The sequence below is a fragment of the Oreochromis niloticus genome, linkage group LG16 (genome assembly GCF_001858045.2).
Source record: "Oreochromis niloticus isolate F11D_XX linkage group LG16, O_niloticus_UMD_NMBU, whole genome shotgun sequence".
In the NCBI taxonomy this organism is placed as follows: Eukaryota; Metazoa; Chordata; class Actinopteri; order Cichliformes; family Cichlidae; genus Oreochromis; species Oreochromis niloticus.
In genome coordinates this window covers 8,280,898-8,292,089 of record NC_031987.2, presented here as the reverse complement: position 1 = coordinate 8,292,089, position 11,192 = coordinate 8,280,898, and the positions used below count along the sequence as shown (strand labels likewise).

Genomic DNA, 11,192 nt, shown 5'->3' with positions numbered 1-11,192 from the left:
ACCAGGATGCCTCAAAAAGTTGTCCAAGTCAGAATAAACACAAAATGTACTTTTCATGTCTTTTCTCAACACACAGCAGGAAGAACTCTTAGACTAGACTCTTGTAGATCTTTAGGAACAGCTGGAGTGACAAGTTTTACAACATTTATCCTGCAGAAGTTTCAGTTCATCTGTATTTCTGTGATGTTTGGGTTAATCAACCCTCAGCTGGGTGCTTTTTTGCACTAACAAAAAGAATGATATGAATAAAACACACTAATCTGTTAGAGGTTTAATTTGCTGCAAATACAAGAAAGAAAGGACAATTGATAGCCAATACAGGGAATAGATGTGAACATTTACAAAAATATCTTTAAACAATGTTTCAGCATGAAAACTGATAAATGACGTCTGAGGGAGAAGGGTTAGTCCGACTGCTCTGAAGCAGGAAGTTCATGGGATTAAAGTAGGAGGGGGAGGATCCGAGGCTCAGCGGGAGAACTGCCTCCGGTCGCCCTTTCCTTTGTTCACGTGTTTGAAGATTTTCGATTTCTGCACGTTTTTGGACTTCTGGTATCCAAAACCACCACCGCCACCTCGCTTCTGCGGCTTCGCTCCTTTACCGCTGTGCACGTCTGAAGAGAAAAATTGAATTAAGGAGAACAACTTTTCTTTCTTTTCTTTTTTTAAATGATCCTCTGTCTATTGGTCACCGGGAGAGCTACAACCTTTTATCTGAACGGTCAATTCTGTAACATTCAGATGTTTTCAAGCATAATGAATAAAAAAAAGCAGCAAAGGATACTGAGATCAACATATGGAGGAACTTTGAATCCAAATGAGAGCGCCACCATGGGGAGGTTCAAGGTGTTGATGTTGTAGATCTGTTTGAGCGAGTGGGAATCATAAGCCCTCACGTAGGACTTGTAGGCCTCCTGGGCGGACTTGTGGAGGTAGTAGTTCTTTTCTATCAGTTTCTCCAGCTGAGGGAGGACAGAGTTCAAGTCACAAAGCTGCGTTTGATATCTGAGGCATTGCTGAGTGTAAACTGCACATTAATTCTCACCTGAGACTGGATGTCGGAGATTTTACTCCAGGAAAATTCAAACTCACTCAGTGGGACCTAGATGAGATAAAATGTGAATGCAGACTTTAAAGAAAACTAATCAACACAAAAAAGGGACAATCAGTGTCTATGAACATCTTTTCATTGCCATGTCATATTTTTTCATTAAAAAATAAAAACAGGAGGTCCCAAATCAGAGCCCTGTGGGACACCACAGCACAGTGGGAGGATTTAGATAAACAGCCTCCAACAGAGACTGTAAAACTATATGTGATATAAGATTTAAAGGCAAATCCTGCTTAAAAGTCTGTATGTGTGTTTACAACACCTTGGCCTGTTTGAGAAACCGCAGGAAGCCGAGTTCTTCTGGCCGCAGGATGAGGAGCGCGTGGCCTCGGCCATCGATGCCTCTGGCGGTTCGGCCCACCCTGTGGATGTACTCCTGTGGGAATAAAATCAACCTCAAATTTAGTGCCGTTCTGGGAATATTTGGTCCAACTCAATAAATCAACATGAGAAACTAATACTGTATATGCAATATATAAAAACAAAAACAAAAAACATATTGACCTTGGGGTCATCTGGAGGGTCGTACTGCACGATCCAGTCCACCTCGGGGATATCCAGCCCTCGAGCTGCCACGTCTGTGCACAGCAGGATGCCGGAGTCGGCATTGCAGAACTGGAAGAAGGTGGTGGTACGTTTGGTCTGCTTTTGTTTGCCCTGCGAAATGAAACAAAGCAAAGGAACGTTCAGAACAGCTGCAACTGCAGGTCAAGATCTGCTCACCGTCACCCTTCAAATATCAAAGGATAAAATAAAACAAAAGAAAAACCATTTGCTTCTAACATCAGCCAACTTATTTTTCACAGGTACAACCAAAGAACTTTAACTTTTAGAGGCTCCGTTTTTTTTTTTTTGACCACTTGTATATTTGTATATTTAGATAAGATTCATGCAAACTGCGTCTGGAGAGCTTACGTGGATGGCCATGACGGGCAGGTCGATGTAATTGAGCAGTTCATAGTGGAATTTGACAGACATGCAGGAAGAGAAGAAGACCATCAGCTTCTTCTTGCGGTTCTTCTTCAGGAAGGTGAAAAGCAGCAGGAAGCGCTTCTCTGATGGACACACCACATAGCCCTGAAACACGAGACAGAGAGATCACTGCATCAGCAACGAGAGGGAAGACAGAGTTGTGGCTGTTTCTGTCATTTGTGACCATCTAGTAAAACTGATGTGATTTTATGAAATACTGAAAGGAGGGAACTAGGTTTTCTTTGGATTTGGCCTGTATACAACAGTTTATGACTGAGTACCTGCTCAAGGCCGTCGACTGTGGCCTTGTCTTTGTTGTCATCCACCCCGACATACAGGGGCTCCTTCTTCAGGGAGATGCGAGCCAAGTCCTCCACCTTCCTGGTCTGAGTGGCTGAAAACAGCATCGTCTGCCTCCGCTCTGAGAAACATCAACGAGAGAAAGTAAACGGAGTGAGTGAGAGCGTTTAACAACATCTGGAGTTTAAAGGACTCTCAGGATATTTTACACTCAGATTTAGGATTTGATCCAAGATCAGCTAATCCTGGTAACACTAGTCAGGTTTATTCAGCTCTTCAAAGCTAACGACAGATGTTTGAGGGCTGTGAGGACGTTCGGAATATTTTTTGCTAAATGAATTAAACTAAAAGCACGAGTTTAGGGCAATGGAGAGCTCGTTTACTGTTTCAGAGAAAGCAAAGGCAAATCAAAGAAATGAGAATAAAACACTTACAATACAAAAAGACGTGCAGGAAGAAAAGACAGTTTTGAAAACGGGTATTTTGGGTTTTTTTCGCCGAATGATTAATGAACACGAACTAATCATCTCTGTCTTTATAAAACAGGAAGCTGCTTCATGTCACAGGTTAGTGGTCAGTTTTTTAAATACAAAAGCAGGAAACCCCACATTTCTCTTTATTTACACGTCACTCACTTCCTCTTTTAGAGTCACAGAGTAAAAAGAAGCAGCACCTCTCTCAAAACCACAATTGGTCTTAAACCAAAGGGTCACGATGACACATTATCCGCTCTACCTGAAACACTTTTCTTTTTTTTAACTGGACTGATTCCAGAGTGTTCGATGTCACTAAAGTCCATAATTTAAATGTGTTTAGACTGAACAAAAAATGCTCATGAGTTGGTTTTACTTTGCTGCTTTGGAAATCAAACCGCTTCTTCAAAGAAATAAAAGTTTTTTGTGCCAAATCATCAACTAAATCAATGTGCATAAATTTCTCACTATTGGGTTTATTGATACGTCCACTGATACATACTCGGCAGCAGTTTGATGATCTGCTTCAGCTCCTCCTCGAAGCCCACCTCCAGGATCCGGTCGGCCTCGTCGATAATCAGACACTGCAGGTTCTTGTACATGAAGCCGGGCGTGTTCTGTAGACGTGGAACAAACCACTCATACGGTGTTCTTCTCAAAGTATTAAAAATGAGAATGAAGAACAGAGAACTTTGTTTCTGCTCACCTGCAGGTGGTCCAGCAGCCGTCCGGGTGTGGCCACCACGATGTTGACGCCGTTGGCGAGCTTCTGGGCCTCAGCTGAGCGGTTGCTCCCTCCCATGATCAGACCGTAAGTGTGCACATGGTGCGTCATCAGCTCCTTCAGCACGCCGTAGGTCTGCATGGCCAGCTCGCGTGTAGGAGACAGGATAATGACGCCAGTGCCTGAGATGAAAAAGAGAGCAGTTACAGAGTCAGTGAGTGAGAAAGAGGAGGATGAAGCTAAGCAGGAGACGAGGAGACTCAGACGGCAGCTCACCATTCCTGGGCATGAACTTGAGTTTGTAGATGAGCTCGATGCATGGAATGAGGAAGGCCAGAGTTTTACCGCTGCCCGTCTTTGCCGCAGCCAGGACATCCCTGCAGAGAGGAGCAAATGATTTCACGTTATTCTGCCGCCTCTGCCGAGCAGCTCAGAGTCTAAATGGACAACCAACCCACCTTCCCTCCAGCAGAGGGCGGATGCTTTTGTGCTGGATCTCGGTCATGTGCTCGAAGCCCATGCCCTTCACTCCCTTCAGCGTGTTCTCGCTCACTATACTGGCGAGAGAGGCAAACGATGTGTCCTCGAACGCCCCTGAAACAGACAGAATTGTGGATTTTTCACATTACATCATGGTTTGATTATGCACAGGTTTATAGTTCTTCTGCCACGAATGTATTTAGTACAACACTTGAATGTCATCATAAAAAAAAAAAAAAGACATAAGAAGATAAAAGCAGTTGTGAGGTTTTGCTGACTGACCAGACTAAAAACACCCTCAAAGATCAACTTCTTCCAGTGATCCAGGAGCAATTTGGTGACATTCTGCACAATTTCCAGCCCCATGTCACAAGACAAAGTGATTCAGAGGTCATTAGATTAACATAGTCCGATCCAGAATCTACGCTCTGTCCTTAAAAAACAGCTGGACATGCAGAACGAGTCAGGAGTGGCTCTCCACCAGGAGCTGATCTGTTTATTTACAAATACACAACGTTTGGTGTCTAATTATTTAAATTGTTTCCCAACAAGTTAAAGCTGTTTTACCCTGTACGAATGAAGTACCTTTTAGATTTTAATTTTTAATATCATTTAATAATTAAAATCTCTATTATTCACTTGAAACTGACCAAAGAAAAAATAATTTTCTCTTCTGTTTGTGTTCTGTAAATCTTGAAGCTTTTGACTGGTCAGAATTAAGATTTTTGTTTCTTATAAATACTGTTTGTTTGTTTTTTTATTTGAAAATACATTTAGGGTACATTTATCATTTTCCAGTAGAAAATAAATAATATTTAAGTCAAGAGCAACCTCATAACTTCACTTAGGAGTAAAAAGGAATCTTTAAGCTTGACAGTGATTTACTGATTTTAATTATTACATTATTATTATCTTATAATATTATGATATAGTTACTAAGACGTAAAAATTACGATACGATTTTTCTTCCATATGAGCCAGTCCAAGCTGAACAGGTGTAATAAAGTGTCCAGTGTATATTATAAACAGAGCACAGATATGGTTTGATTCAGTGTGTCCTTACAGTCGTTCCTGTCAGAGGCGTCATTGAAGAAGCCGCCCACAAAGACCACCATAAGAGTTTCTGTCTGCCTCAGCTGACACCCGGCTCACGATGGAAGCAGCGACCGGGCAACACATGAAGGCAGCACGGCGGAGCCGGCCTGTACTATTAACCTCCTCACATGCAATTAACCTGATTCACTCAGTACCTGTGAGTCCACACGGCAGCTCAGGCTCATCATCCTCCTCCTCTTGTGGTTTGTCAGCAGCTGCGTCTCCATTCTCATCTGCTACTTCTGCCTCCTCTGTGTCCTCCTCCTCCTCCCCCTCTTCTTCTTCTTTTACAGTTTTGCTCTTTTTCACGGCTACAATCAGAACACAGACATTAATTTAAACACCAACAAAGCAAACCTGAGTGTGTTACGCGGATAAAGGGCTCTGTTTTTACCTGGAGGTTCAGCACCATCAGCCAGTTGCTTCCTTTTCGCTTTCTTCTTCTTCTTCATCGGAGTTTCCTCTGTGCTGGTCCCTTCCACTGGTCCCTCTTCCTCCTCCTGATTCTTCTTCTTTTTCTGTTTCTTCTTTGGCTCTCTGGGTACCTCCTCCTCCTGGAGCCCGTTTGAGCTCACCGTCAGACTCACTGGAAGTATGATCAAAGTTTGTTGCTAATAAACCCCAAAGGAAAACTCTGGAAGCCTGGTTAGCACAATGCTAGCTAAATTGTTTTGTATGCTAATCTTTTGCGCTAATATGCGGCGAAATGCGCATGCAGTTGTGTAGCAGAGAAAATATACCTGCATGCGCAGCTACAGTGAAACCCAAACTCAGATTTAAACCGTAAAAGAGTAAAAAAGTTAGAAACGGACCAGGGACGAGAGGTAGCTGTTAGCTTAGCCTGCGACATCAGAGTTTACCTAGCCATCAAACACTCACCATCTTCTCCTTCTTCTGTTACTTCGTCTTTCCGCTTCTTCTTCTGCAATTTGCGCTCTCTGTCCTTCTCGTTTCGCTTCTGGATCTTCTTTCGGAGAAGCTTCATCTGGAGGTCCGCCATGGTTACCGAGAGCACGGCGCACACGTGTGTATGTGAGTGACGCTCAGGACCTCAGTGGAGCAGAGACAGGCAGCAGTCCGCAGCGCCTGAAAATCAAAAAGGACCCCGCGTGCTGTGAAAACAACCGAGATAATGCCTAAAAGAAAAGAGACCTGAACACGGGGGGAAAAAATGTTTCCCTATGAGGGAAATAAAGATAATTAACACTGAAGTGTGGAGTATTTAAATATTATGAAACATTTAAGGCACTACAGTTAGGGTACTAAAACACATTACCAGGAAGCTTTACTTATAAATCAACAAAACCTTTTTTCCCCGTTTTCTCAGTTTTCAACAATTTTTAATTGATTTTATTATTTATTTTTAAACAAACAAATAAGATATATTCATTTGTGGCAGGAAGTTTACATACATTGATGGACATGAATGTATGAATGAAGACTCTATTAAGAAAAAAATAAATAAGTAATTTTTAAAAATTAAATTTCTTTAATGTTAATGTTGCAGGGTGAAAAGGCTGGAATAATAAATTAGTCTTGAAATACTGTTTTGGGATTAAAGTAGAAATTTGTCTTTTTAAAAAGCATAAGTTTTGGGTTTAATTTGCAGTCCTGTTAAGGAGGCGCTGTGACTTAGTGGGTCTCCATGATTCCATCTGCAGGACAGTGGGGAAAACTGCAAATATCTCCTCATAAATCTATCACAGCTGTGTGTAGAGCTGGACAGGTTACCAATCCATAAAAAAGGGCCAACAAGGCTGAAAACAAGTTTCTTTATTCACAACAGAAAATCCACACAAGACAAGTTTTTTTCCCCTTCTTTTAGCTGGGTAGCAAAGAGAGCTGCCTTGTGCTTAAAGCTAATTTTCCTCATCTTATTCAGTTTTCTGGATGAAGAACATCCAAAGGTTCAGCTACAGGCTTATAAAAATTTACTTTGCAAAGGCAGAGATGTGTCTTTAGTTTAAATTCTAGCTACGGTGACCCTGAGGTGCAAGATCCAAAAATATAAGAAAAACTTAAAAAAAAAAAAAAAAATAAAAAATGACAGCCTCCTCTTCCATCCCTCCAAACCCTGCTCACCTTGCCCCGACAGACTCTAGTCAGTCCAGAGCTAAAGGCTCATCTTCGATCTTTACTACATCTGGCTCCCCACCTTTTTTAATCTCAAACACCTGAAGAGTAACCTGAGGCCTGTTTGCGCTCATCAACTCTGCAGCCTGCCCTGGATGGACAGGTGGTGCTAACTGACTCCTGGACACCCTCCTAATCTCCTCCTGCCTCTGCGACCTGCTTCCAGTCCTACATCCTTTATTCCTCCTCCTCCGAAGCCTCTGGCTCCAGGAGATGTTTGAATATAGCTGCAGAGGACTGCAGCAGCTCTGCGTGCCATTCCCCATCACTGAGGATGGTGCTCGAATGCACCGCCTCCGCACGTCCTCCTCCACAGCTTTGAACACCAGGTCTGTGATGTCTCTGCGGAGCCTCATGAGCAGCACAGGGTCTTCAACCTGCCGCATGTCGGCCAGCATGACCTCAGCAAACTGGTTGAGGACGTCGTGTTTGCGTGCGTTGAGCGCGGCTGTTTTATCGGGTTGATGGTCTTCATCGTGATGATGCGGACAACTCAGAGACACGACCTCTGTGACCTGAGGCTGTGGACACTGAAGCGGGGCAAAGCTTGGGGCAGAGTCCACAGACTGGGGCTCATCCAGGTCTTGGCCACCCCCATCTGCATCCAGCTGACTGCTTAACGAGCTGCCCATCTCCTGATCAATGCTCCCCTCAGTCTCCAACTCCTCTTCATCGTCATCATCATGATCCACAAAGTTGTCCTCCTGGAAACAAAAAAAAACAAAAAAAAAACATGCAGTTTAGAGGATTTATAGATAAAGCTACACTGTGATGATGACAGCATCGGTCGCTATGGAGAGGCTGTCCATCTGAATCCTCCTTTCATGTTGTTTTCTGTGTGTATTGAAACATGGCAACAAACTCATCAGGAGCATTTTTAATGAGGTCAGAGATCAACTGATGATCCATCCATCCATTGTCTTCCGCTTATCCAATTCAGGGTTGCCGGACTGAAGCTTGTCACAGCTACCACAGGGCGAGAGAGGTGGGGGTGGTTAAACCAGACTGGAAGCCGCGGCAGCATGGGGGATTCGAACCCAGGACCTTCTTGAAAACATGCAAACAAACAGCTGTGCACGCCACTGACACGTTTAAAGTGCAGTTTAAGTCAAATCAAAATATGGACATCCACGCAAAGAAGAAGAAGAACAATCTTATCAAACCTCATTAAAGTTCCCTTTCACTGGTTACAAGTACCAGTTGATTACCTTTAACTGAGATTTGTGTGAAAACCTCTGCACAAAGTTTCATGAGTCAAAGCAGTGTATACTTGCTGGCATCTGCCTACTGGGAACGAACCCTCCCGGGTAGAGTTCTTCTGCCAGATTTGTTGAAAAGAATTTCCTCTTGCAGGAGAACATGCAAGTACCTGCAAGCAGCCTTTTATCTGAAGAAAAGGAGTCGTTCGAGAGAAGAAGAAGACCAAGCTGCAAACAAAATTTATATCTGACCTTTCAAAATATAATCAAGAAAACAAACATTTTTGACCGCTTTCTTGCATTTTCACAATTTCTCTAAAATTAGAAACTTAACTCTCAGAGTGACCCTGAAAAACTAGTTCATGCATTTATTTCTTACAGGCGCGACTATTTTGATTCATTATTATCAGGATGTCCTCAAAACTTCATTTAATCATTAGTTATTATTAATCTCTGGCGCTCTTCCACAGTACGTCTTTTGTCCTGTCTCCTTCTCCTCAGCCAGCTCCCTCTCCCCTCCCTAAGCCTAGTTCTTCCTCCTGTTAAAAGGGACATTTTCCTCCCCACTGTCACCAAGTGCTTTCTCATAGAGGGTTGTCTGAGTCTTGGTGTTTCTTTCTAATATTAAAAGCACCTCAAGGTGACTGTTATTGTGATTTGGTGTTATATAAATAAAATGGCTTTGCAAACACATCAGACCCGGAACAACTTAAGCATTTATTTTGAATTGAATATTTGTGCTCCACCATCTGAGAAACTATCCGGTTTCTCTGTTAATGTGATGTTCAATGCAGCGGGAGGTCGTCTGCTGGATTTATCAGTTTTACTCTTTGGCTGTTGACTGATTTTGAATTAAAGTCATTAAAACCATATTAAAACAGTCCAAACCAAAAATTTAAAATGCTAAAAAATGCTTGATCATTCTCATGAATTCTTCAAAAATTACACATTAGACACAGCCCTCTGACTTATTCTAAATAAGGGTATTACAACATCACCGATTGATGTTGTAATACCCTTAAACTGTGATGAGGTGGTTAATATTTAGGAAATGTATTTTTCTCTTTGCAGACTCTTACCAGAGATGAATATCCTCTCCTGCGAACTATGTAAGGCCTCAAGAAACCAAGTTTCTCCCTCAGCCTCTTCTGTTGTCCAGGGCTCACCTTCTCCGGGTGATACAGCACCCTCCCGTACTGTGTTCGCAGAGACCTGGCCCTCCTCTCCACATCAGACACTGTGGAGAAAACACGAGACACATGGAGTCGCGAGATTTGCACGGTGTGGAAACACCTCCACACCTCTAGAGTTTTAATACACGGAGTTAGTGCCTAATGCATCAGCCTGAACTCGATGCAACCTCCACCCCCCTCCATTCTGCAGGCTCACCGTGCTTCCCGATGGACAGCGCGAACTCAGTCCACAGCTTCGTTTTTAAGTCCTTGTCGTAGTAAGACTTGGCGGAGGAGTTAAAGAGACACTCGTGTTTGCGCCAGAAGTCGATCAGCTTGTCGTCCAGCGCAAGACCCCAGTGTGGCCCCCGGATAAGACCGCGAAAGTGAGTCATGATGGTGCTGAGTGTGTGCGCTCTTCATCACAAACCAGCACAAACACCCGGCAGCTCCGCTCCTGACTCCCGGTCTGTCTTCCTCAGTTCAGTTTCAGTCAGCGCAGCAACCTGAAGGAGGCTTACTGCCACCAGCTGATCAGGAGGAAGCCTTTAAAACCTAGAGAGACGAAGCTGAGACGGTTTGGAAACGTGTGTGGCCGATCGATCAGGCGTGCCGATAGTACTGATACCAGTGCTTTTATCTACTGAACTGATACTAGCTTGATAGGATCGATACTTTGTTTCTATCTTCTAAGTCCAGTATGTAGCCCTCTTAATTGTGTTAAATATATTTTTTTTTTCTGAAATTAGAAAACATACTTTAAAATGCACTATGAAAAATATCTGATACTTTTTATTTTGACCACCGCCTTTATTATTATAGCCCATATTGTATTTAAACAACAGAAATTGAAGTGCTTTATAAAGAGGCACTGACAAAACCCCCCAAACCAAAACAAAAAAATTCACACACGGTTTCAATACACATGAAAGCTGAAACACCACCTCCTCTAACCACAGTTGCAGAGACCAGCAGTTTCTGAAAGAGGGACAAAAAACCCTGCATCTCTTTAGCTTAAATACAGTTACAGATGATGCTTGAGGTCAACTGAGAGATCATTCTTGGTTCTATGACAGCAGAGGCATGACGCCCCTTTTTGGAAGAAACTTGGATGGTCAATTCTGACTGGGAAGTAAATGTTGAGCGTCTTGCAGGAGGCTTTGCAGGCTTTAAATGCAAACAGTGCCACTGGATTCTTTAATGCACAGGGAGCCATTATAAAGCTGCTAACACTGGAGTAATGTGATCTTTCTTTTTTTGTCACAGTCAGTAATCTGATAGGACTGGTGAGGTTTGAAATGAAGCTGTAAAGTAAAATTGTAAAAGAGAAAAAAGTTTTGTTTTCCCATAAATTTGCTTTCCCTTGTAATTTTGAGACTTTTATAGCTTTTTTGCAACTTTAATCTAAGTTTTTTTTCCCCAACCTGGCTCTTATATGTATAAAACCTTAAAATAAGTTAATAACTTTACCTTTTTTAACTAAGTAAATATTAGGTTCATAGAAATATTAGTTTTCATTTGTTACTCGCAATT

General features: G+C 42.6%; 2 protein-coding genes across 2 annotated transcripts; both read right to left on the bottom strand.

Moving 5' to 3' along the window:
* Nucleotides 1-256: 256 nt before the first annotated feature.
* On the bottom strand, nucleotides 257-6,236 carry ddx18 (DEAD (Asp-Glu-Ala-Asp) box polypeptide 18). The gene is made up of 14 exons (XM_003451904.5): nucleotides 6,035-6,236; nucleotides 5,550-5,741; nucleotides 5,311-5,466; nucleotides 4,039-4,174; nucleotides 3,857-3,957; nucleotides 3,563-3,762; nucleotides 3,359-3,473; nucleotides 2,365-2,504; nucleotides 2,027-2,188; nucleotides 1,616-1,768; nucleotides 1,374-1,487; nucleotides 1,046-1,102; nucleotides 785-962; nucleotides 257-614 (listed from the first exon to the last, which is right to left on the bottom strand). The coding sequence occupies exons 1-14, from the start codon at nucleotides 6,153-6,155 to the stop codon at nucleotides 469-471; spliced, it is 1,971 nt and encodes a 656-aa protein (XP_003451952.1). The 5' UTR covers nucleotides 6,156-6,236; the 3' UTR covers nucleotides 257-468.
* A 676-nt stretch (nucleotides 6,237-6,912) lies between these two features.
* Nucleotides 6,913-10,293, bottom strand: LOC102082927 (uncharacterized). Its single transcript, XM_005456473.4, has 3 exons — nucleotides 9,877-10,293; nucleotides 9,567-9,724; nucleotides 6,913-7,992 (listed from the first exon to the last, which is right to left on the bottom strand). Exons 1-3 carry the CDS (start codon nucleotides 10,052-10,054, stop codon nucleotides 7,258-7,260), a joined length of 1,071 nt encoding a protein of 356 aa, XP_005456530.1. The 5' UTR covers nucleotides 10,055-10,293; the 3' UTR covers nucleotides 6,913-7,257.
* Nucleotides 10,294-11,192: the final 899 nt, after the last annotated feature.

Bases quoted from the DNA above. Each gene is read 5' to 3' on its own strand.
- ddx18 (XM_003451904.5), bottom strand. From the start codon at position 6,155: ATGGCGGACCTCCAGATGAAGCTTCTCCGAAAGAAGATCCAGAAGCGA. The intron at 3,763-3,856 runs GTGAGCTGCCGT...TTTTCATCTCAG, and splicing joins CAAGTTCATGCCCAGGAATG to GCACTGGCGTCATTATCCTG. The intron at 1,103-1,373 runs GTGTTGTAAACA...TATCTCATCTAG, and splicing joins GGTTTCTCAAACAGGCCAAG to GTCCCACTGAGTGAGTTTGA.
- LOC102082927 (XM_005456473.4), bottom strand. From the start codon at position 10,054: ATGACTCACTTTCGCGGTCTTATCCGGGGGCCACACTGGGGTCTTGCG. The intron at 9,725-9,876 runs GTGAGCCTGCAG...TTTTCTCCACAG, and splicing joins GCTGTCCATCGGGAAGCACG to TGTCTGATGTGGAGAGGAGG. The intron at 7,993-9,566 runs GTAAGAGTCTGC...TTTTGTTTCCAG, and splicing joins GGAGAGGATATTCATCTCTG to GAGGACAACTTTGTGGATCA.